Below are 27,849 nucleotides of genomic sequence, written 5' to 3' on the forward strand. Positions count from 1 at the left end.
TCTTTATATTTATCTACTTTATATTTACTGTATCTGTATCTTTATATTTATCTACTTTACATTTACTGTATCTGTATCTTTATATTTATCTACTTTATATTTACTGTATCTGTATCTTTATATTTATCTACTTTATATTTACTGTATCTGTATCTTTATATTTATCTACTTTACATTTACTGTATCTGTATCTTTATATTTATCTACTTTACATTTACTGTATCTGTATCTTTATATTTATCTACTTTACATTTACTGTATCTTTATATTTATCTACTTTACCTTTACTGTATCTGTATCTTTATATTTATCTACTTTATCTTTACTGTATCTTTATATTTATCTACTTTATCTTTACTGTATCTGTATCTTTATATTTATCTACTTTATCTTTACTGTATCTTTATATTTATCTACTTTATCTTTACTGTATCTGTAACTTTATATTTATCTACTTTATCTTTACTGTATCTTTATATTTATCTACTTTATCTTTACTGTATCTGTATCTTTATATTTATCTACTTTATATTTACTGTATCTGTATCTTTATATTTATCTACTTTACATTTACTGTATCTGTATCTTTATATTTATCTACTTTATATTTACTGTATCTGTATCTTTATCTTTATCTACTTTACCTTTACTGTATCTGTATCTTTATATTTATCTACTTTACATTTACTGTATCTTTATATTTATCTACTTTACCTTTACTGTATCTGTATCTTTATATTTATCTACTTTATCTTTACTGTATCTTTATATTTATCTACTTTACCTTTACTGTATCTGTATCTTTATATTTATCTACTTTACCTTTACTGTATCTGTATCTTTATATTTATCTACTTTACCTTTACTGTATCTGTATATTTATCTACTTTATCTTTACTGTATCTGTATCTTTATATTTATCTACTTTACCTTTACTGTATCTGTATCTTTATATTTATCTACTTTACATTTACTGTATCTGTATCTTTATATTTATCTACTTTATCTTTACTGTATCTGTATCTTTATATTTATCTACTTTATCTTTACTGTATCTGTATCTTTATATTTATCTACTTTATCTTTACTGTATCTGTATCTTTATATTTATCTACTTTATCTTTACTGTATCTGTATCTTTATATTTATCTACTTTACCTTTACTGTATCTGTATCTTTATATTTATCTACTTTACCTTTACTGTATCTGTATCTTTATATTTATCTACTTTATCTTTACTGTATCTGTATCTTTATATTTATCTACTTTACCTTTACTGTATCTGTATCTTTATATTTATCTACTTTATCTTTACTGTATCTGTATCTTTATATTTATCTACTTTATCTTTACTGTATCTGTATCTTTATATTTATCTACTTTACATTTACTGTATCTGTATCTTTATATTTATCTACTTTATCTTTACTGTATCTGTATCTTTATATTTATCTACTTTATCTTTACTGTATCTGTATCTTTATATTTATCTACTTTATCTTTACTGTATCTGTATCTTTATATTTATCTACTTTATCTTTACTGTATCTGTATCTTTATATTTATCTACTTTATCTTTACTGTATCTGTATCTTTATATTTATCTACTTTATCTTTACTGTATCTGTATCTTTATATTTATCTACTTTATCTTTACTGTATCTGTATCTTTATATTTATCTACTTTATCTTTACTGTATCTGTATCTTTATATTTATCTACTTTATCTTTACTGTATCTGTATCTTTATATTTATCTACTTTATCTTTACTGTATCTGTATCTTTATATTTATCTACTTTATATTTACTGTATCTGTATCTTTATATTTATCTACTTTATCTTTACTGTATCTGTATCTTTATATTTATCTACTTTATCTTTACTGTATCTGTATCTTTATATTTATCTACTTTACCTTTACTGTATCTGTATCTTTATATTTATCTACTTTATCTTTACTGTATCTGTAACTTTATATTTATCTACTTTATCTTTACTGTATCTTTATATTTATCTACTTTATCTTTACTGTATCTGTATCTTTATATTTATCTACTTTATCTTTACTGTATCTGTATCTTTATATTTATCTACTTTATCTTTACTGTATCTGTATCTTTATATTTATCTACTTTATCTTTACTGTATCTGTATCTTTATATTTATCTACTTTACCTTTACTGTATCTGTATCTTTATATTTATCTACTTTATCTTTACTGTATCTGTAACTTTATATTTATCTACTTTATCTTTACTGTATCTTTATATTTATCTACTTTATCTTTACTGTATCTGTATCTTTATATTTATCTACTTTATCTTTACTGTATCTGTATCTTTATATTTATCTACTTTATCTTTACTGTATCTGTATCTTTATATTTATCTACTTTATCTTTACTGTATCTGTATCTTTATATTTATCTACTTTATCTTTACTGTATCTGTATCTTTATATTTATCTACTTTATCTTTACTGTATCTGTATCTTTATCTTTATCTACTTTACCTTTACTGTATCTGTATCTTTATATTTATCTACTTTATCTTTACTGTATCTGTATCTTTATCTACTTTATCTTTACAGTATCTGTATCTTTATATTTATCTACTTTATCTTTACTGTATCTGTATCTTTATATTTATCTACTTTATCTTTACTGTATCTGTATCTTTATATTTATCTACTTTATCTTTACTGTATCTGTATCTTTATATTTATCTACTTTATCTTTACTGTATCTTTATATTTATCTACTTTATCTTTACTGTATCTGTATCTTTATATTTATCTACTTTATCTTTACTGTATCTGTATCTTTATATTTATCTACTTTACCTTTACTGTATCTGTATCTTTATATTTATCTACTTTATCTTTACTGTATCTGTATCTTTATATTTATCTACTTTACCTTTACTGTATCTGTATCTTTATATTTATCTACTTTATATTTACTGTATCTGTATCTTTATATTTATCTACTTTATCTTTACTGTATCTTTATATTTATCTACTTTACCTTTACTGTATCTGTATCTTTATATTTATCTACTTTACATTTACTGTATCTGTATCTTTATATTTATCTACTTTATCTTTACTGTATCTGTATCTTTATATTTATCTACTTTACCTTTACTGTATCTGTATCTTTATATTTATCTACTTTATCTTTACTGTATCTGTATCTTTATATTTATCTACTTTACCTTTACTGTATCTGTATCTTTATATTTATCTACTTTATATTTACTGTATCTGTATCTTTATATTTATCTACTTTATCTTTACTGTATCTTTATATTTATCTACTTTACCTTTACTGTATCTGTATCTTTATATTTATCTACTTTATCTTTACTGTATCTGTATCTTTATATTTATCTACTTTACATTTACTGTATCTGTATCTTTATATTTATCTACTTTATCTTTACTGTATCTGTATCTTTATATTTATCTACTTTATCTTTACTGTATCTGTATCTTTATATTTATCTACTTTATATTTACTGTATCTGTATCTTTATATTTATCTACTTTATCTTTACTGTATCTTTATATTTATCTACTTTACATTTACTGTATCTGTATCTTTATATTTATCTACTTTACATTTACTGTATCTGTATCTTTATATTTATCTACTTTATCTTTACTGTATCTGTATCTTTATATTTATCTACTTTACCTTTACTGTATCTGTATCTTTATATTTATCTACTTTATCTTTACTGTATCTGTATCTTTATATTTATCTACTTTACATTTACTGTATCTGTATCTTTATATTTATCTACTTTATCTTTACTGTATCTGTATCTTTATATTTATCTACTTTATCTTTACTGTATCTGTATCTTTATATTTATCTACTTTATCTTTACTGTATCTGTATCTTTATATTTATCTACTTTATCTTTACTGTATCTGTATCTTTATATTTATCTACTTTATCTTTACTGTATCTGTATCTTTATATTTATCTACTTTATCTTTACTGTATCTGTATCTTTATATTTATCTACTTTACCTTTACTGTATCTGTATCTTTATATTTATCTACTTTATCTTTACTGTATCTGTATCTTTATATTTATCTACTTTATCTTTACTGTATCTGTATCTTTATATTTATCTACTTTATCTTTACTGTATCTGTATCTTTATATTTATCTACTTTATATTTACTGTATCTGTATCTTTATATTTATCTACTTTATCTTTACTGTATCTGTATCTTTATATTTATCTACTTTACATTTACTGTATCTGTATCTTTATATTTATCTACTTTATATTTACTGTATCTGTATCTTTATATTTATCTACTTTATCTTTACTGTATCTGTATCTTTATATTTATCTACTTTATCTTTACTGTATCTGTATCTTTATATTTATCTACTTTATCTTTACTGTATCTGTATCTTTATATTTATCTACTTTACATTTACTGTATCTGTATCTTTATATTTATCTACTTTATATTTATCTACTTTACATTTACTGTATCTGTATCTTTATATTTATCTACTTTACATTTACTGTATCTGTATCTTTATATTTATCTACTTTACATTTACTGTATCTGTATCTTTATATTTATCTACTTTACATTTACTGTATCTGTATCTTTATATTTATCTACTTTATCTTTACTGTATCTGTATCTTTATGAGAACAACCAGAATCCTGTGAATCTGAGAATTCATTCATGTATGTGAACCTTGTTATCTGTTCTGATGAAAGCATTCTGTTAGAAGGTCAAGGTCGTGCAGTGACTCAGTGAGACCCTTGTTATCTCTTCTGATGAAAGCATTCTGTTAGAAGGTCAAGGTCGTGCAGTGACTCAGTGAGACCCTTGTTATCTCTTCTGATGAAAGCATTCTGTTAGAAGGTCAAGGTCGTGCAGTGACTCAGTGAGACCCTTGTTATCTCTTCTGATGAAAGCATTCTGTTAGAAGGTCAAGGTCGTGCAGTGACTCAGTGAGACCCTTGTTGTCGTCGTTGTTGCTTCCTATATTATGATTTAGATTAAATATTATAATATTATGCTTCATGTATTCCCATCACTCCCTTCAGCCATTGGTTGCTGTTCAACCTTTTTCAGATTAGCGCCACATTTTCACGATTTCTGTAAAATAGCTAACGTATATAAAATAATGGTGGTTAAGCGCTTACAGTAAGTGACACAGGTGCGTTCCAGCCAGGTCTTGGGTTATCAGTTAAACAAGCAGCAACTAGGCCCTAGAAGTCGCATCTTTTGGGCTTGTTGCTTTTTGTCAGGTGACAAATCTTGCCCATCTCCCATGCCCGCCTGCCCTCCAGCCCGCCCATACCTTCCAGTTGTCGGGGTTCTGGGGGTTCTGGGCGACGTGTCGGTACTGCAGCTCGTAGAGCAGGGTGATCCAGTCGTACTGCAGGGCGGACGGGACCGGGTAGGTCCAGGAGAGACGCGCCGTGTGGCCCACCTCGTCCCCACCGGCCTCCATCAGGCTGTAGCTCAGGTTCACCGGAGCCTCCATCTGCACTGTGGCCACACATACACACACACACACACACACACACACACACACACACACACACACACACACACACACACACACACACACACTTTAACGCATTTTGACCTGGGAACGATTCTGCAAATGTCTTCTTCTAAATCCTGACTGTTTTCTTGAAAAAAGCTATGTTTTGAACTATGTCAGTCGTTCTCAAACACTTTCATGTCACTTTTCACGATTCTTCGAAAAATATCAGACCTACAAGCTCGTAGCGCGCCACCGAGTGGCGCGCTACGAGCTTGTAGATCTGCTATTTTTCAATAGCTAAAGCATTACATAATGCCAACACCAAAAGGGGTTCCCGACCCAAAATGGTTTAAACATTTAGTTACAGTACATGTCCACATTATGGAGAAACATACAGGGACACAAATGTTACAGTAAATGGTACAGTTTGACTGCCCCCAATATGTGGCCACAGAAAGGATTTCAGCAAATTACTACCTTTTCACATCCGGTTTTCCCAGCTGGCTTTTAGTAGTTACTTTACTTTACAACAATGCATTTATACGTCTGTACTTCATATAACAACCTCACGGTCCACGTTTATGTCTGTACTTCATATAACAACCTCACGGTCCACGTTTATGTCTGTACTTCATATAACAACCTCACGGTCCACGTTTATGTCTGTACTTCATATAACAACCTCAGAAAAGAAAAGAAAAGAAAAGGAATGGAATGGAATGGAAAGAAATGGAAAGTAAAGAAATGAAATGGAAAGTAAAGAAAATAAATGGAAAGAAAAGAAAATAAATGGAAAGAAAAGAAAAGAAAATAAATGAAATGGAATGGAAAGAAATGAAAAGAAAAGTAAAGAAAATAAATGGAAAGAAAAGAAATGAAATGGAAAGTAAAGAAAATAAATGGAAAGAAAAGAAAATAAATGGAAAGAAAAGAAAAGAAAATAAATGAAATGGAATGGAAAGAAATGAAAAGAAAAGAATGGGTTTGTTGGGTGATGAATATAATGATTTATTTCAAGAAGTTGGTGAATGATGTCTAAAACTATAAGTGTACAAGCTCATATAGCGCGCCGGCGCGCTATGAGCTTGTAGATCTGCTATTTTTCAATAGCTAAAGCATAACCGTTAGTTTTTTTGCTAAGCCAATAAGCCTATAGCTCCAATGAGCCTGGACCGTGAGGGTCCACGTCCGACGTAACTTGTGCTGCTGGCTCAGCGGGAGGCGCGGAGCGGGCAGCCATCGATGGTTGTCTGGATCAAATGTTTGACCAAGCGAGAGAAGAATGTGATGTTTCCCGCCGAGTGCAATTCACCGGAAGCGCACACAGTTGTTCACATTTAACGAGAAGTTCATGAGCACACACAGCATTATGTAGATGCACAAACAATCATTTTGGATTTGTTTACAAGCATTGTGGGGTTTGTTTACAAACAGTAGATGTTTGTTTAAAAAAAATGGGTTTGTTCACAAACATGTATTATGTTTACAAACATTTAGGGATTGTTTACAAACAGTTGACGTTTGTTTACACAATTTTGGGTTTATTTACAAACGTTGTGGATTTATTTACAAATAGTTTGCATTTTGTGTTTGTTGGTAAACATTGTGTATTTGTTTATGAACATTTTGTTTGTTTACAGACATTTTGAGAGAGAGAGGCTGTGAGTCAATCACGGATACAGGAAGCATTGCCGTCTCCTCCAGAATGCACTGAACAGAAGGCTAACCCCATCAGCTCTCGGCTTATTGGACATATATATTCTCACAACTGGTTGATGGACATTACAGAGGCTAACAAATATGAGCACAGGCAGTTTACATCTGTAGCCATGAAGAGAGCAAAGGAATGCTTCTTCCAGACTGTGGTTGAATCATTGAAACATTATAGAACTTATTATGTCCTCAACTAATAGATCAACAATCCTGTCGTGCCTTTACAGTAGCAATGTGCATTTCCTTAACCCAGGAGTTTGTTTTACAATTAGTTTTACTCTGCAGCATCTTTTAATGCGCTCGGATCGCCGCAAACAAACTGCCATTGTGTGTGTTGTGTAAGACCAGATCGGGCAATTCCTGCTTTACATTTCAATAAACGAGCAGAAAAGCACACACATCCAAAATGTAAAATGCCAGGTGCAGCGCAGAAGCAAACATCACAGTGCTGGGTCACACCAAGTTTGAACTTTCATTTGTTTGTAGTGCCAGTCAAATGTTTGTAGAAATAAATGTTCCCACTGTAGCCCCGCTGTGCTACGAAACCTGATGTATAGATTTATGTGCAGGTTTAACAGACTCTGAGAGCAGCATCATCGTTATTATTAAACCTGATGTATAGATTTATGTGCAGGTTTAACAGACTCTGAGAACAGCATCATTGTTATTATTAAACCTGATGTATAGATTTATGTGCAGGTTTAACAGACTCTGAGAACAGCATCATTGTTATTATTAAACCTGATGTATAGATTTATGTGCAGGTTTAACAGACTCTGAGAGCAGCATCATCGTTATTATTAAACCTGATGTATAGATTTATGTGCAGGTTTAACAGACTCTGAGAGCAGCATCATCGTTATTATTAAACCTGATGTATAGATTTATGTGCAGGTTTAACAGACTCTGAGAACAGCATCATTGTTATTATTAAACCTGATGTATAGATTTATGTGCAGGTTTAACAGACTCTGAGAACAGCATCATTGTTATGATTAAACCTGATGTATAGATTTATGTGCAGGTTTAACAGACTCTGAGAACAGCATCATCGTTATTATTAAACCTGATGTATAGATTTATGTGCAGGTTTAACAGACTCTGAGAGCAGCATCATCGTTATTATTAAACCTGATGTATAGATTTATGTGCAGGTTTAACAGACTCTGAGAACAGCATCATCGTTATTATTAAACCTGATGTATAGATTTATGTGCAGGTTTAACAGACTCTGAGAACAGCATCATCGTTATTATTAAACCTGATGTATAGATTTATGTGCAGGTTTAACAGACTCTGAGAGCAGCATCATCGTTATTATTAAACCTGATGTATAGATTTATGTGCAGGTTTAACAGACTCTGAGAGCAGCATCATCGTTATTATTAAACCTGATGTATAGATTTATGTGCAGGTTTAACAGACTCTGAGAGCAGCATCATCGTTATTATTAAACCTGATGTATAGATTTATGTGCAGGTTTAACAGACTCTGAGAGCAGCATCATCGTTATTATTAAACCTGATGTATAGATTTATGTGCAGGTTTAACAGACTCTGAGAGCAGCATCATCGTTATTATTAAACCTGATGTATAGATTTATGTGCAGGTTTAACAGACTCTGAGAGCAGCATCATCGTTATTATTAAACCTGATGTATAGATTTATGTGCAGGTTTAACAGACTCTGAGAGCAGCATCATCGTTATTATTAAACCTGATGTATAGATTTATGTGCAGGTTTAACAGACTCTGAGAGCAGCATCATCGTTATTATTAAACCTGATGTATAGATTTATGTGCAGGTTTAACAGACTCTGAGAGCAGCATCATCGTTATTATTAAACCTGATGTATAGATTTATGTGCAGGTTTAACAGACTCTGAGAGCAGCATCATCGTTATTATTAAACCTGATGTATAGATTTATGTGCAGGTTTAACAGACTCTGAGAACAGCATCATCGTTATTATTAAACCTGATGTATAGATTTATGTGCAGGTTTAACAGACTCTGAGAACAGCATCATCGTTATTATTAAACCTGATGTATAGATTTATGTGCAGGTTTAACAGACTCTGAGAACAGCATCATCGTTATTATTAAACCTGATGTATAGATTTATGTGCAGGTTTAACAGACTCTGAGAACAGCATCATTGTTATTATTAAACCTGATGTATAGATTTATGTGCAGGTTAACAGACTCTGAGAACAGCATCATCGTTATTATTAAACCTGATGTATAGATTTATGTGCAGGTTTAACAGACTCTGAGAACAGCATCATCGTTATTATTAAACCTGATGTATAGATTTATGTGCAGGTTAACAGACTCTGAGAACAGCATCATCGTTATTATTAAACCTGATGTATAGATTTATGTGCAGGTTTAACAGACTCTGAGAACAGCATCATTGTTATGATTAAACCTGATGTATAGATTTATGGGCAGGTTTAACAGACTCTGAGAACAGCATCATCGTTATTATTAAACCTGATGTATAGATTTATGTGCAGGTTTAACAGACTCTGAGAACAGCATCATTGTTATGATTAAACCTGATGTATAGATTTATGGGCAGGTTTAACAGACTCTGAGAACAGCATCATCGTTATTATTAAACCTGATGTATAGATTTATGTGCAGGTTTAACAGACTCTGAGAGCAGCATCATTGTTATTATTAAACCTGATGTATAGATTTATTTGTTTGTTTGTTTATGCTTTGTTTATTTTATTTATAGTTTGTTTACTTTTGTGTTTTTATGTTTTATGTGTTCTGCCCTATATGGACCCCCCTGTGAGTGTCTTGAATAAAGTTTGAATTGAATTGAATATGACCTTGACCCAGTGTGTGGATGGAATTCTGTCATTACATTATATTTCACCCATTTGTCATCATCTTCCCCAAAGCCTGCCTTATTACGGAGGCTCCTAGGCTTTGAAACGTCCTTCCTGATGAGCAAACGCTTCAAAAGAATCAGTAACTTCTTTCAAATCTGTTCTGAGAACTCATTTCTACGTTAAGTCCTTCTTTTGATCTTCTTGCCATTGTGTTGTATCGATTGTATTTATTTGTATCTCTAATGTTTATCATGTAAAGCACGTTGGAAAAGTCCTATTCAATTAAATGCATTATCATCATCAAAGTCCTATTCAATTAAATGCATTATCATCATCACCATCTACTACATACATGGGCCCGGGGGACGCCAGGATTTGAATTCACTATATATATATTCACTATATATATTCACTATATATATATTCAACAAAAATAGCCGTTCTCCAAGCTCAAAACGTGTCGCGCTGCGACGCGTTTTGAGCATGTAGATCGGCTATTTTTGCTAAGACAGTAATATGCAATGTGGCCCCTCTGGAGTGAGTGTGGATCTATAGTGGCCCTCTGGAGTGAGTGTGGATCTATAGTGGCCCTCTGGAGTGAGTGTGGATCTATAGTGGCCCTCTGGAGTGAGTGTGGAACTATAGTGGCCCCTCTGGAGTGAGAGTGGAACTATAGTGGCCCTCTGGAGTGAGTGTGGATCTATAGTGGCCCTCTGGAGTGAGTGTGGAACTATAGTGGCCCTCTGGAGTGAGAGTGGAACTATAGTGGCCCTCTGGAGTGAGTGTGGAACTATAGTGGCCCCTCTGGAGTGAGTGTGGATCTATAGTGGCCCTCTGGAGTGAGTGTGGAACTATAGTGGCCCCTCTGGAGTGAGTGTGGAACTATAGTGGCCCCTCTGGAGTGAGTGTGGAACTATAGTGGCCCCTCTGGAGTGAGTGTGGGACTATAGTGGCCCCTCTGGGGTGAGTGTGGGACTATAGTGGCCCCTCTGGAGTGAGTGTGGAACTACAGTGGACCTCTCCACGGTCAAAGTTGCCCACCCCTGATCCACTATGATCATGTCATGGTCCCTTACCAATGTCTGCCACGTCCAGGCAGTGCTCATGGGAAGTGTAGTTCCACAGGGGCGTGATGGCGGTGACCGTCATGCAGTAGAGGGACCACACGGAGGTGTATCTCTTGTCAAAGTGACAGCTGTGGGGCCCCCCCGTCACGTAGTCGGGACACTCGTGCATGGGCTCCTTTCTGCTGCAGAGGGAAAAACAGAATAAAACAAACGCGAAAGGGCCTTTCTGTGTGGAGTTTGCATGTTCTCCCCGTGTCCCCTAGGGTAGGTACCCTCACATGTTCTCCCCGTGTCCCCTAGGGTAGGTACCCTCACAAAAAACATGCAGTAATCCTGGTCTCTAAACTGCCTCCCCCTGGCCAGCAGGGGCGCCTGATGGAGGGGAAAGGAACTGGTTGGAATAACGTGTTCCTTCCACGCGCTATACGTCCAACCAGGGAAACTCCCCCCTGTCAGGTGTAAAGGAGCAACTTGGACACTCAGGCATGAAGGAAGCATGAGTTCAAGTCCGTTGCTCTCCCCTTGTCCCCCATATAATATGGGGACTAGGTTGGTCTCCCCTTGTCCCCCATATATGGGGACTAGGTTGGTCTCCCCTTGTCCCCCATATATGGGGACTAGGTTGCTCTCCCCTTGTCCCCCATATATGGGGACTAGGTTGGTCTCCCCTTGTCCCCCATATATGGGGACTAGGTTGGTCTCCCCTTGTCCCCCATATATGGGGACTAGGTTGCTCTCCCCTTGTCCCCCATATATGGGGACTAGGTTGGTGGAGGGTGTGTAGAGCCCAGGATCACAGTAGATGATTTGACACAGGGGTGAAAAATGTGTTACAAAATCGTGGGATAAAAAAATATATAAAAAAATATATATAATAATAAAACAAACGCACACGCCTGACTAAAGGACCGGGGGCACTTCAAAGACCCAGAGAGATTGGAAGGGCTTGATTCGTCACTCAACACGTGTTGGTGTGACATTCTCTGCAGACTGTGCTATAGGTAATATGTTGGTGTGACATTCTCTGCAGACTGTGCTATAGGTAATATGTTGGTGTGACATTCTCTGCAGACTGTGCTATAGGTAATATGTTGGTGTGACATTCTCTGCAGACTGTGCTATAGGTAATATGTTGGTGTGACATTCTCTGCAGACTGTGCTATAGGTAATATGTTGGTGTGACATTCTCTGCAGACTGTGCTATAGGTAATATGTTGGTGTGACATTCTCTGCAGACTGTGCTATAGGTAATAAAAAAACAACACAATACAGTACAGGTTCAAACCAACAGTGGTTCCCTAATCCCTATGGAGACACAAAGAGTCTCCTTTCTGTCTCCATAGGGAGTATAGAGAGCTATAGGCTTATTGGCTTAGCAAAAAAAAAAACTAACGGTTATGCTTTAGCTATTGAAAAATAGCAGATCTACAAGCACTCACCGAGTGGCGCGCTATATGAGCTTGTACACTTATAGTTTTAGACATCATTCACCAACTTCTTGAAAGAAATCATTATATTCATCACCCAACAAATCGTATTATGTGTAATCAGATCACCAAATTACACTAACAGTCTAATCTGACCAGGCAATCCTGGCTGACCCCGGGCAGGCAGGGGCCAGGGGCCCCTTGCCCTTTATCCACCAAATCCTGGCCGACCCCAGCCGGGGGGGGGGGGGGGGGGGGAAGGGGCCCCTTGAGGCCCTTATCGACCAAATCAGTCGTACTACGGCCTCATCCGTTCAGCTCCGAGACGAGACGGATGCCGGAGAGCGATGAAGGGGTCGAGAATGTGATCCAATTCATGCCAATTACCCCACGGCATGTTGTTGTGGCGCCTGGTGGCGCCTCCTCACGGCAGACGGGCACGTCTCCGACGCCATGTGAGACACGGACCGGACGCACCGACGCCACCACGGGGGTCAGCTCCAGTTCAAAGAGCTGCACGGGAACTTTAACCCGTTCTGACCTGAGATCAGATTCATACGAGGTTTCCACTGGACACACACTGGTCTGATTAACCCATTCTGACCTGAGATCAGATCCATACGAGGTTTCCACTGGACACACACTGGTCTGATTATAACCCCCTTCTGACCTGAGATCAGATCCATACGAGGTTTCCACTGGACACACACTGGTCTGATTAACCCCATTCTGACCTGAGATCAGATTCTAAAAATGTCAGTCGTTCTTCGATTTTTCAAAAATAGCAGATCTACAAGCTCGTAGCGCGCCACCGAGTGGCGCGCTATGAGCTTGTAGATCTGCTATTTTTCAATAGCTAAAAAGCATAACATGATGCGAACACCAAAACGGGTTCCCGTTCAGAATGGGTTAACCCATTTTGGGGGCGGGAACCCCTTTTGGTGTTATAGCATTATGTTATGCTTTAGCTATTGGAAAATAGCAGACCTATACAAGCTCTAGCGCGCCACCGAGTGGCGCGCTATGAGCTTGTAGATCTGCTATTTTTTTGAAAAATCGAAGAACGACTGACACAGAAACGTAGCTTTTTCAGAAAACTGTCAGGATGTAGAAGACATTTTTATAATCTGATCTCAGGTCAGAATTTAAAGACGTAGTGAAATGAAAAGTATGCTTTCACACATTTAGAGCATCATATCGGCATGCAGGGGACATTTACATTTTTGTGGATTTTAGATCAAAAAGTCCATACAAATGCCATTGTAATTACTTCCTTTGAATTAAATCAAATCAAAATCTACAAAGTGACTATAGTAACTGAAGTTTTCAAATAAATGTAGTGGAATATTTGCCTCTCTGAGATGTAGTGGAGTAAAGAAGTAAAGGTATTGGAAAGTACAAATACCTCAAAATTGTACTTAACTGGAGATTAATTTACCGTTGAAATCGATGCCATGTTTTAAAGGTTTTAGCTAACGGTCGATCGAACCCACCTAAAAACGGCCACGCAGTCTTTATGTGCATTATGGCAGTGGGTCCAGGGACCCCCAGGGGTACCTGAGGGAGTTCCAGGGGGTCCCCAGCTAAGTTACAGTTTAGCTGGGGACCCCCAAATGGACCCTAATGGGTAAAATAACATTGATTTTACAATATAAATTGGGGGTTGGCCAGAGATAGAAATGCCATTAAATGGGGGTCCGTAGACGAATGCGTGTCAAACTGGGGGTCCTTAAAATTAAACGGGTTGAGAATCCCTGGCATATCTCTTCAAATGGGGGTCCATGGGCTAATTAGTGTCAATGTTGGGGGTCCCTGACATGAAAAGGTTTGGGCATTATGCATTATGGCTCATAATCTGCTCAAAATGCGATATTCGGGGCTCGATTAGAACAGAATTTGACAAAAACTATAATTGCTTGGACGATCCACTCGCTGCACTCCTATGAAAAAGCTACCGGATGTTTACTCCTGTTTGAACCGGAAGTGATCGTCGGCCTTTGTGGCCGTTTTGTCAAAAAACGTCTGGCACTTTTTATATAGCGCCACCTACTGCACCGGGGTGGCACTGAACCAGTTAAGTATACAGTGCTTAAGTTTTAATGTATACTCAGTTACTTTCCAACAGCAGCAGCACGTACTCTATGGAGTAGGTGAGCACGTAGGAGACGTTGTCTTCCACAGGACGCCCGGAAGAGGAGACGCTGTCCACAGGACGCCCGGAGGAGGAGACGCTGTCCACAGGACGCCCGGAGGAGGAGACGCTGTCCACAGGACGCCCTGCAGAGGAGACGCTGTCCACAGGACGCCCTGCAGAGGAGACGCTGTCCACAGGACGCCCTGCAGAGGAGACGCTGTCCACAGGACGCCCGGAGGAGACGCTGTCCACAGGACGCCCGGAGGAGGAGACGTTGTCTTCCACAGGACGCCCGGAGGAGACGCTGTCCACAGGACGCCCTGCAGAGGAGACGTTGTCTTCCACAGGACGCCCGGAGGAGACGCTGTCCACAGGACGCCCGGAGGAGACGCTGTCCACAGGACGCCCTGCAGAGGAGACGCTGTCCACAGGACGCCCCCCAGAGGAGACGCTGTCCACAGGACGCCTAGAGGAGACGCTGTCCACAGGACGCCCAGAGGAGACGCTGTCCACAGGACGCCCGGAGGAGACGCTGTCCAGAGGACGCCACCAGCACGTGAAGTCCTCCATGTTTGGCGAGCGACAGTAGTAGACGTGGGGCCTCGTGGTCCTCGCCGTGGGGGGGGCGTTGGCGTCCTCTGTGAAACAAACGTAACCCGTTTTAGATTTTTAACGAGGACGAGGATTCTATACACACAAAAATGCATGGCTTCTAAATCCTGAAGGTTTTCTGAAAAACCATCCGTTTCTGTGTCAGTGGTTTTCAAACTTTATTTCGTGTGTCAAAGGACTCGCCGACCCCCATGTGAAAATATGTCGTTCCAGGGACCCCCCAGAAGCAAATATTTGAGTTAAAAACATTTGCTCTGAAAGGATATATATATATATATATATATATTCAAAGATTTGCGCCACAATTTCACGATTTCTCAAAGAAAGCAGATCTACAAGCTCGCTATGAGCTTGTAGATCTAGATCTGCTATTTTTCAATAACTAGTATAACATAATGCTTAAAACACCAAAAGGGGTTCCCGTGCTGAATGGGTTAAAAAGGAGAACTCCACACCAGAGCAAACAGTCCTCAACCGGAGGTTGGCAGAATGCACTGGTGCCCATGCAGCTTTAATGATCTTAAATCCCTTTATTTTAGATCGGTTTTGAGTAATAGCACAACATAAACATTACAGAGACTTTAGTTGTCACTGTACAATACTGTAAAACAGTTGTCATGTTACACACATGTCTAAAAGTGCTGATATTTGCGCCGCCCTCGTTGAAAACAATGTATTTCAAACTCCATCTTGTCACTGTTCAGGCTGCATGAACAGAGCTCAGTTATCTGCCCCCTCAATGTCCTAACTCTGTCTTAATCTATGGCTCTGCTCCACGCCAAAACACATGGCAGTCAAAGAAGCTCAGGTTCTTCAAATGTGAGCACCTTGGGCTTGGTGGCAGATTTGGGCTGAGATTGCCCAAATGTGGAATCACGCGATATGTCATAGTTGCATCATAGACTGTTATAGTCTAGATATGTATGCACTTCATTTAGGAGAGAATATCTCAACGGTTCTCCCCCCTGCTCCGCTCCCTGCACTGGCTGGCTCCCGGTCGCTGCCCGCACGGAATACAAAACTCTGATGCTGGCATTCAAAGCAACCAAAGGTATGACTCCTCCATATCTTGCAAGCATGATTGAACCCTACAAACCCCCCACGCACGCTCAGAACGCAGGAAAGCTGGAAGTACCCTCACTAAAAAAACGCCGGGACAACAACGCTCCACACGTCCCAAACTCTTCTCCCTTCTGGCTCCAAAACTGTGGAATGCACTCAGTGTAATCAGAACTGCAGCAGCACTCCCAATCTTCCACCGTAGTCTGAAAACCCACCTTTTCAGACTCCATCATGGCCCGTAGCACTTACCCCAGCCCCTTAGATAGCACTTTTTAGACTTCGATAGCATTTGAAACAGACTTATAGCATGTCATGTAGTTGTAGACAGCTCAATAATTGCATTGCATGTAGTCCTAGCACTTCATAGTTGAAATAAAGAAAACGCCAGCACTTCATAGTACATATGTATATCATAGTATAGTATAGTTTATATGTATAGTGTCATTATATAGATATATGTTCTAGTTACGTTCTTAGCTTACGCATGTTTTCATGATAAATGCATTTTATATATGTGATTCTTGCCTAATGTAAGTCGCTCTGGATTAAGAGCGTCTGATAAATGCCTAAATTGAAAATAGTAAACTGTTCTGGGTTAATATATATAGTTGAAACATGGCTCTAACTTCTATACCGATATTCTAATATCTATACAGATATTCTCAAAATGTTCAGAACGCTCATGTTTGAATACTCAATAGACCTTAATGCACACGGCGGTCATCTTTCCACAAGTTAATGACAGGGTGGAAACTATAGCCGCAATTTGCCCCTGACCGCCCATACATCTAAAAAGACCTAAAAAAAAAAAAGTCCTATATCTAATTGTATTAAGTTATGTCAAACTTTGTAGCTGTACGAAAAGCCTGAATGATGCTCTTTCTATCTGCAAAGTGTTTGTTTCATAAAAATACAACATAGACATGTTAAATGAGCTACTCTATGTCAAGAAATCCCAGTGTCTTATTAATCATAACCATGTGATCCCCTTCTTTGTATCTTAGCATCTTATCTACCTTGGTTTTATACCTGTGTATACTGTATGTGATATGATATGATATGATACAGTACTTTATTGTCAGTTCACACTGAAATTTGTCTTGCGACACAGCAGCCAAGTATGCAGAACATATACAAAACACAAACAACAAGACAATTTACACACATAAAGACATGAGCAATATCCACCGCTTAGATTATCCTGCGGCTACTACATCTCCTGATTAAGTCTCAAGGTCGACTGGTGGACAAAGGACCTCTTTAGTCTGACCTTATTGTATGCTGGTACACCATATCTCCTTCCTGAGGGTAGCAGCAACCTATATTCTCCATACAACACATGCTTAGTATTAGAGGTGATATTCCTTGCTAACCTTAGGATGCTGTTATCATACGTGGATGTATAAAGTTTCTGAAGTCCAATCTTTGGAATGTATGTTGTGTGTATTGTTTTGTACTCAACCCATTGGTCTTATACCTGTGTTTGTACAGTATGTCTGGCCTCGTAGGGTAAGTTGGTGGGCCGGTGGGGAGGACTGGGAAAGGAGTTGTGGGAGAAAATGTAAAAAACAAAGAGTCGTATTCTCTTTCTGTGAAAATGGCATATGATGTCATACTCTTTGAATAAAATGTACTTTAAAAAAAAAAAGAAGAAATTCCAGTGTCAGAGTTTGGAAGCGCTCCCTTTCAGTAAGGCAGCATCCTGCTGCCTCCTGCATTATGTGCACATTCAAAACAGGGCCGTTGAGTGATTATTCAACGAGCGCTTCCAAACTCCAATACTTAGGGAAAAAAAGTCACCGGCAAGGAATTTCTTGACATAAAGTAACTCATAGACTCATGTCTACCGTGGATCTTTATGAAACAAACACTTTGCAGATAGAAAGAGGATAATTCAAGCTTTTCGTACAGCTGCAATGTTATAGGTTAGTTTGACATAATTTAATACAATTAGAGAGGACTATGTCTGTTTAGATGTATGGGCGGTCAATGGCAAATTGCGGCTATAGTTTCCACCCTGCCATTAACTTGTGGAAAGATGACCGCCGTGTGCATTAAGGTCTATTGAGTATTCAAACATGAGTATTCTGAACATTTTGAGCACTTCAGAATATCTGTAGCTCCAACGGTATATATATATATGGTGTTAGAGCCATGTTTTTTTTTTTTTTATATATATGTTTTTTTATCCCATGATTTTGTAACCCATTTTTCACCCCTGTGTCAATCATCTAATGTGATCCTGGGCTCTACACACCCTCCACCAACCTAGTCCCCATATATGGGGGACAAGGGGAGAGCAACGGACTTGAACTCATGCTTCCTTCATGCCTGAGTGTCCAAGTGTCTCCTTTACACCTGACAGGGGGGAGTTTCCCTGGTTGGACGTAGCGCGTGGAAGGAACACGTTATTCCAACCAGTTCCTTTCCCCTCCATCAGGCGCCCCGGGTGTGGTCATTTTTAATAGGGTGTGTGGTCATTTACGGGTATTTCGTTCCGGAGAGAGAATTAGCCATAGTTCCCCAAGTTGTTCGCGGTGGTCATATTAGAGAAGAACAGTTGAGATATTCTCTCCTAAATGAAGTGCACACCGTAGCCTGGTCCTCTACCATTAGCATGAAACCACGAGAGTGGCTTCCAAAGATTAAATTAGACTAAGTCTTAGTTGTTTTCCCCCCCTGTGCTCTCAACTGCGAGCCAAATCTCCCATCTGAGATAATAAGGTCATTAAGCTGAAATATGCCTAGAAGTCTAACGTGACAGTAAACTGTGAACGCATAACGAGGCCTATAATTCCATATTGCATGGAACTAATTCACGCCTGGCTTGGCGAAGCATATCCGTCACTAACGCTCACGTCTCCTCGCACTGAGAAGATGATGGAGATTGATTTGACACTCGGTTCAAATTAACCCATTCCGGACGGGAAAAACCCCCTTTTGTGTTTTAAGGATACTTTAGCTGTTGAGCTTGTAGATCCGCTATGTTTTGAAAATCTTGAAAATGATATCTTTGAATATTATATTCTTTCAGAGCGAACATTTTTAACTCAAATCTTTGCTTCTGGGGGGGGGGGGGGGGGGGGGGGGGGGGGGGGGGGGGGGGGGGAGGGGACGGACCCTGGAACAACATATGTGTCGGTGGCCAATTACATATCATTTTTGGGATCCTTGAAATTAAATAGTTTGAGCATCACTGATATACAAACATAGGGTTTTCAGAAACCGTCATGATTTAGGAGATTTGTTTTTAAATGTCAACGTCGGGCCACCGAGTGGCACGCTACGAGCTTATAGGTCTGCTATTTTTGAAAAAATCGAAGAACGACTGACATTTTTAGAATCTGATCTCAGGTCAGAATGGGTTCATCAGACCAGTGTGTTGTCCAGTGGAAACCTCGTATGAATCTGATCTCAGGTCAGAATGGGTTAACGGGCCGCTGTGATGCAGCGCAGCAAGAAAATCATTATTCGACCTCCAATCTAGACCCCAGTTTCAGACTCGACTATTAGCCGTTACAGAGCTAGCTTCTGTATACAGCAGAGACATCGTTCTAACACGGTACCAGGAAACACGGTACCAGCAAACACAGTACCAGAACCTGTACTTGCGACTCTGCACTGGCTGCCGGTGAGCGCCGGATGCGACTTTACATTTTTACCTAGAGAGCGCCGAAGTCCTGACGTAACTCGCTCATCCCGACGATTCCCCTGGTTCGCGGAAGTAATGTCTCTATGGAGAATAACATGGGGTGATCTTAACATCGTCTACTATAAGCGTTGTGGTCCAAACATAAACAAGCTGTCTCGGCGTTATTGTCAGGGAGGTGTCTCTGTATCGTTTGCAACAGTCAGTCACTCATATATGATACAGTCTGCTTCTAGCGAAAATCTAACTAATTCAGCAGCAGTAACATTAGCGTTTTCTCTCATTCAGTTGATTCTTCATATCCATATGAGTGAAGCGGGACGAACCTAGTCACCAGAGGTGGTCGGGCCTTCTCCGCCCGGGCACCCAGACTATGGAATGCTCTACCGGTGCATGTAAGACTAGCACCATCTGTGCCTGTATTTAAGGGGAGGCGGCCTTTTTTCCTACAGCATTCTAGCCGACTGGGGCAACGATCCGATCCGCAGGGGCAGGACATTCACTGCGATGCGAAAAAGCGATGGTCCGACATGCGCTGCTCCCGTGCTTGCGGTTAGGGTTAGGTTAGGATTGAGGTTTCGGATCAATATGCTGTCGGAAAAAAGACCTGCACCCGTATTTAAGTCACTTTTGAAAACTCACCTTTACACAGAATGTTTTATATTCTGCTTTATATAGGAGATTGTTCATTTTTTTAACTGCTGCTATTTTGTCTTCTTTTCTTTATGTTTCTAGTTTTTAAACTGCCCTTGATTATGATTTGCCATATTATGTTGTGTTTTTTTTTTAACCTTGTATACTGTACAGCACTTTGGAACCTTGCTCTGAAAGGTGCTTTATAAATAAAGTTCATTATCATTATCATTACTCTGGTCCGCTGAATAAATACTGATGTGTGAACAGGGTTGAAAACCACTGGACTAAAGTAAAGCCCACCACACACCGGCCCCGTCCGCCGCGTCGCCCGGCGCGCCGATAGAACACAGTTCTATTTTCCAGGCGGCGCCGCGCGGCAACGCGTCGCGCCACAGACGGTCGCAGACGGTGTGCGATGGGCTTAATACACACTGGACCATGATGTGTGAACAGGGTTGAATTAAACCACTGGACTAAAGTAATCCATACTGGACCATGATGTGTGAACAGGACTAAACCACTGGACTAAAGTAATACATACTGGACCATGATGTGTGAACAGGACTAAACCACTGGACTAAAGTAATACATACTGGACCATGATGTGTGAACAGGACTAAACCACTGGACTAAAGTAATACATACTGGACCATGATGTGTGAACAGGACTAAACCACTGGACTAAAGTAATACATACTGGACCATGATGTGTGAACAGGACTAAACCACTGGACTAAAGTAATACATACTGGACCATGATGTGTGAACAGGACTAAACCACTGGACTAAAGTAATCCATACTGGACCATGATGTGTGAACAGGACTAAACCACTGGACTAAAGTAATACATACTGGACCATGATGTGTGAACAGGACTAAACCACTGGACTAAAGTAATACATACTGGACCATGATGTGTGAACAGGACTAAACCACTGGACTAAAGTAATACATACTGGACCATGATGTGTGAACAGGACTAAACCACTGGACTAAAGTAATACATACTGGACCATGATGTGTGAACAGGACTAAACCACTGGACTAAAGTAATACATACTGGACCATGATGTGTGAACAGGACTAAACCACTGGACTAAAGTAATACATACTGGACCATGATGTGTGAACAGGACTAAACCACTGGACTAAAGTAATACATACTGGACCATGATGTGTGAACAGGACTAAACCACTGGACTAAAGTAATACATACTGGACCATGATGTGTGAACAGGACTAAACCACTGGACTAAAGTAATACATACTGGACCATGATGTGTGAACAGGACTAAACCACTGGACTAAAGTAATCCATACTGGACCATGATGTGTGAACAGGACTAAACCACTGGACTAAAGTAATACATACTGGACCATGATGTGTGAACAGGACTAAACCACTGGACTAAAGTAATACATACTGGACCATGATGTGTGAACAGGACTAAACCACTGGACTAAAGTAATACATACTGGACCATGATGTGTGAACAGGACTAAACCACTGGACTAAAGTAATACATACCTGGACCATGATGTGTGAACAGGACTAAACCACTGGACTAAAGTAATACATACTGGACCATGATGTGTGAACAGGACTAAACCACTGGACTAAAGTAATACATACTGGACCATGATGTGTGAACAGGACTAAACCACTGGACTAAAGTAATACATACTGGACCATGATGTGTGAACAGGACTAAACCACTGGACTAAAGTAATACATACTGGACCATGATGTGTGAACAGGACTAAACCACTGGACTAAAGTAATACATACTGGACCATGATGTGTGAACAGGACTAAACCACTGGACTAAAGTAATCCATACTGGACCATGATGTGTGAACAGGACTAAACCACTGGACTAAAGTAATACATACTGGACCATGATGTGTGAACAGGACTAAACCACTGGACTAAAGTAATACATACTGGACCATGATGTGTGAACAGGACTAAACCACTGGACTAAAGTAATCCATACTGGACCATGATGTGTGAACAGGGACTAAACCACTGGACTAAAGTAATACATACTGGACCATGATGTGTGAACAGGACTAAACCACTGGACTAAAGTAATACATACTGGACCATGATGTGTGAACAGGACTAAACCACTGGACTAAAGTAATACATACTGGACCATGATGTGTGAACAGGACTAAACCACTGGACTAAAGTAATCCATACTGGACCATGATGTGTGAACAGGACTAAACCACTGGACTAAAGTAATACATACTGGACCATGATGTGTGAACAGGACTAAACCACTGGACTAAAGTAATACATACTGGACCATGATGTGTGAACAGGACTAAACCACTGACTAAAGTAATACATACTGGACCATGATGTGTGAACAGGACTAAACCACTGGACTAAAGTAATACATACTGGACCATGATGTGTGAACAGGACTAAACCACTGGACTAAAGTAATACATACTGGACCATGATGTGTGAACAGGACTAAACCACTGGACTAAAGTAATACATACTGGACCATGATGTGTGAACAGGACTAAACCACTGGACTAAAGTAATACATAGATTTTAGATTTAGATTTTGGACCATGATGTGTGAACAGGGTTGAATTAAACCACTGGACTAAAGTAATACATAGATTTTAGATTTAGATTTTGGACCATGATGTGTGAACAGGGTTCTAAGTAATCCACCAGGGAATGTGTGTGCCTGCATGTTCCAGGGGCGTCGAGGGACACAAAGGCCCCTAGTGTTCTGCTGCTAAACCGCTCAGGGGCCCGCACCCCCCCCCCCCCCCCCCCCCCCCCAAACAAACAACAAACAGAACATCATCTGAGAAGAACCACAGATACACATTATTATAATAATTATCATTAGCCATCTGACCAGGACCAAACATCACCTATACTGTACACTGTGTGGTGTAAAGTGACTCACTGCTTAACCCATTCTGACCTGAGATCAGATTCATACGAGGTTTCCACTGGACACACACTGGTCTGATTAACCCATTCTGACCCGAGATCAGATTCTAAAAATGTCAGTCGTTCTTCGAATTTTTCAAAAATAGCAGACCTACAAGCTCGTATCGCGCCACTCGGTGGCGCGATATGAGCTTGTAGATCTGCTATTTTTCAATAGCTAAAGCATAACATGATGCCAACACCAAAATGGGTGCCCGGTCAGAATGGGGTTAATTGCAATTTTTTGAGGTATTTCAACTTTTTACTGTAGTATTTCCAGTTGTCTAATACGTACTTTGACTTTCAGAGGCAAATATTATACTTTTACGACACTATACAATTATTTGAAAACATAACTTGGCCATTAACTTAGATGCCGTGTGCATTAAGGTCTATTGAGTATTCAAAAATGAGTATTCTGAACATTTTGAGCACCTCAGAATATCTGTAGCTCCAACGGAGCTTTTGGAAAATAGCCAATCTACAAGAGCTCACAATGTGTTGCATGGCGACACATTGTGAGTTTGCAGATCTGCTATTTTCAAAACGATTTTTTTATAAATTTCACACATTTTCAACTCACTCACAAACACACAAAGCCTGCATAGAAAATAGTACCACCATGTGATGCACACGCACACACACACACACACACACACACACACACACACACACACACACACACACACACACACACACAGAGTGTAAATCAGGTCAAACAGATAGGCCTAGGGTCAATTTGACATAAACACATCATGACTTTCTCTATAAATTGACAGTGTGTCAGTGGTATCAATGTCTGACAACAACCAAATGACTAACAGAAAAGCAGAGAGAGAGAGAGAGAGAGAGAGAGAGAGAGAGAGAGAGAGAGAGAGAGAGAGAGAGCGACACACACACACAGAGAGAGAGAGAGAGAGAGAGAGAGAGACACACAGAGAGAGAGAGAGAGAGAGAGAGAGCGACACACACACAGAGAGAGAGAAGGGCAGACACAGACAGACCTGGCTGCCCAGAGAGGAGAGGCTGTGCTGTCACTGTGATGTCGGAGCTATAGAGACAGAGTTACACTTTTTAACACAATGTAAAAACTACACAAATATTAGAGAGGAGTTCTTCCCAAAATTTGAAACAAATTTCCCAGAATTCAGAAGTATGACAGAAAGGGAAAGATTACCAGTCCTTCTGGGGGAACAGAAAGAATGTGCAGTTTTGGCTGCAAAATATGTCAATTCCTGTCACAAGAAAAGGGACAACCAGTAGGACACACATACAGTATGCCATGTTTTATTTTATGCACCACCTGCTTTATTTTATATTATTTTAATTTATTTTTTCATGTCATTGATATTATGTTGTTATGTTGTTGTTTGTAATATCTGTGATTGTGCTTTGGCAACACTTGTAAAACGTCATGCCAATAAAGCCTATTGAATTGAATTGAATTGAATTGAGAGAGAGAGAGAGAGAGAGAGAGAGAGAGAGAGAGAGAGAGAGAGAGAGAGTGGATTTACATTATGAAGAGAGGATATATTCAAAGAAATTATAATTTTGAGCGATGGAAATAAGCAAATTAGCACAACACCCCACAGCCCCATTCAATTCGTCCTAAAGTCGGCTCTTCGGTGGTACTGAAAATGTCTGACGAGCCGAAATCATTTGGTCACTACAGTAACTACGGTAAGATAGGAGTATGAATCATTTGGTCACTACAGTAACTACGGTACAATAGGAGTATGAATCGGCCCTAAGGCTGCTTTTTGTAATGGTAATTAATAATTCTGTAAGTATATATGCTCTGATTTGTGCTATCAAAGTAACAACAAAGGGTCAGTGCACGTGCGTGCGTGCGTGCGTCTGAACATACAGAAACAGCAGGTAGCTAGGCTTGCACAGAGACAATTTCTCCACACAAAACATGCCTACAGAAAGTAAGGTATATCTTTTGTAGCGCTGACCTTGTGTGTGTGTGTGTGTGTGTGTGTGTGTGTGTGTGTGTGTGTGTGTGTGTGTGTGTGCGTGGGCATGTGTGTGTGTGTGTGTGTGTGTGTGTGTGTGTGTGCGTGCGTGGGCATGTGTATACACCTGAACAACAGGAGTGTGACTCACCTCTCTCCATGTATGAGGAGTCCTGCGGTGCAATCCAATTACTTCCCACCAGGGCGGCGACTGCACAGATGAGCAACCACAGCATCCCACCGCTCTCCTTCAACCTGGAGACAATACAGACAGACAGACAGACAGACAGACAGACAGACAGACAGACAGACAGACAGACAGACAGACAGACAGACAGACAGACAGACACAAGGTCAGCACTACAAAAGACCTTACTTTCTGTGCCTAGTGTAAGCTTAGCTGTTCTTTCTGTTCTTTGACTATTATGGAAGTGTCTATTTGTACGTCTCTAAATGTCTTGATGAATTGAACATGGTGGACCCTGTTGTAAACAAGTGTAATGCTTAATCGGGTCGTCCACTCACAGTTAACATGCAGTCTTTGTATTGAGTTTGTGCTTGAAATGTATACTGTAATTCTGCAAACTGTTAATAAATAATATTTCAATCAATCACCCACTGTTTCTGTAAGGTGTGAGGCAGCTTGATGTACAATTACTAGCATTTAGCAGACACTCTTAATCCAGAGCGATTTACAGTAAGCAAGAACAAAAACATATGGTAATACTGTACAACATATCGGTCTACTCTAAACGCAAGGCCACTGAGTACGATGACATGCTAAGTCATGCAAAGGTACTGAAAACATAACTCATATTGTCAATGTGCCATTTAAGAGACTTTGGAAAGAAAAATCTGAACATGTTTATTCCCCCAACGGGGAGGACAGATTGAAGTGAATTATAAACATTCAACCGATAAGCAGGGGAATAATAAATCAATGAAACCTGCCTTACTTGTATTGTAAATAAAACAAGAGACCCTACGGACCCTGTGCCGTTTGTAAATAAATAAGCCAAGACCCTACGAGTGTGCCGTTTGTGAAACAAGCTTCTAAATGTCTACGTACGGTCGTACCCTGGACACTTCTTTGTAAAAGAGCTTCAAACGTTCGTCTTTCCTGCTTTGGTCTCCTTAACCCATTTAGGCCTGACGTCGAAATTTAAAATTAAAATGACATTTTTTTTCCTGAAAAACCAGTCAGTGGTTCTCAATATTTCATGTCAAGGACCCCCAAAAATATATGAAATTGCCCACTGACCCCCCATCTGAAAATGTGTTGTTTCAGGGACCCCCTCCTCCCAGAAGGAGAAATGTGTTGTTTCAGGGACCCCCTCCTCCCAGAAGGAGAAATGTGTTGTTTCAGGGACCTGCACCTCCCAGAAGCAAAGATTTGAGTTAAAAACGTTCGCTCTGAAAGGAGTATTGATTCAAAGCTTTGCACCACATGTTCATGATTTTTTCAAAAATAGCAGACCTAAAAGCTTGTAGCTTGTGCTATGAGCTTGTAGATCTGCTATTTTTCAATAGCTAAATTATAACATAATGTTTAAAACACTAAAGGGGGTTCCCGCCCCAAAATGGGTTTCAGTATTATTCCCTTTCTTTGTTTTCTTTGATTGTTTTTTTTAAAGGTGAAAAATGTTTTTTTTATATATTCTTTTATCCCACGATTTTGTAACCCATTTTTCACCCCTGTGTCAATCATCTAATGTGATCCTGGGCTCTATACACACCCTCCGCCAACCTAGTCCCCATATATGGGGGACAAGGGGAGAGCAACGGACTTGAACTCATGCTTCCTTCATGCCTGAGTGTCCAAGTTGCTCCTTTACACCTGACAGGGGGGAGTTTCCCTGGTTGGACGTAGAGCGCGTGGAAGAACACGTTATTCCAACCAGTTCCTTTCCCCTCCATCAGCTGCCCCAGGCTGGCCAGGGTGAGGCAGGTTTGAAATATTTTAACAACACAAACGTTGCATTGCAGCTATAGGGGAGAGTCCCAGCTGGCTGGGATTGGAATCAGCCCCGCGGTCACAGAGTAGTTAATTTGGGTACTTTGGGGGGTTTGACGTGAACACTGATTCAGTTTGCCTGTCAGTGGAGTGGCCCTCTGGCCCTCCGAAGGGGGACGCCAGCGATGACGACCGAGGCAACACGTCCAGTCATGAGACACGACCACAAGGCATACAGTAGAAGTCTTTCTCCTCCTCGTTCACTTTCATCTCCTCCGAGG

General features: G+C 39.2%; 1 protein-coding gene across 1 annotated transcript in view; it reads right to left on the reverse strand.

Annotated features, from left to right (window-relative positions):
• crfa4 (cytokine receptor family, class I receptor 4) overlaps positions 1 to 27,849 on the reverse strand; it is a gene marked incomplete at its 3' end in the record, with an annotated part of 69,064 nt that overhangs the window by 19,587 nt on the left and 21,628 nt on the right. The window contains exons 2-5 of the mRNA XM_080758631.1: positions 25,766 to 25,869; positions 14,733 to 15,366; positions 11,177 to 11,349; positions 5,352 to 5,542 (exon numbers count right to left, since the gene is read on the reverse strand). Of these exons, the coding sequence (XP_080614757.1) occupies positions 5,352 to 5,542; positions 11,177 to 11,349; positions 14,733 to 15,366; positions 25,766 to 25,850 (1,083 nt within the window). The 5' untranslated portion in view covers positions 25,851 to 25,869. The remainder of the gene's footprint in view (positions 1 to 5,351; positions 5,543 to 11,176; positions 11,350 to 14,732; positions 15,367 to 25,765; positions 25,870 to 27,849) is intronic.

This window comes from Protomyctophum bolini (assembly GCF_963924005.1).
Source record: "Protomyctophum bolini genome assembly, chromosome: 24".
Taxonomy (NCBI): domain Eukaryota; kingdom Metazoa; phylum Chordata; class Actinopteri; order Myctophiformes; family Myctophidae; genus Protomyctophum; species Protomyctophum bolini.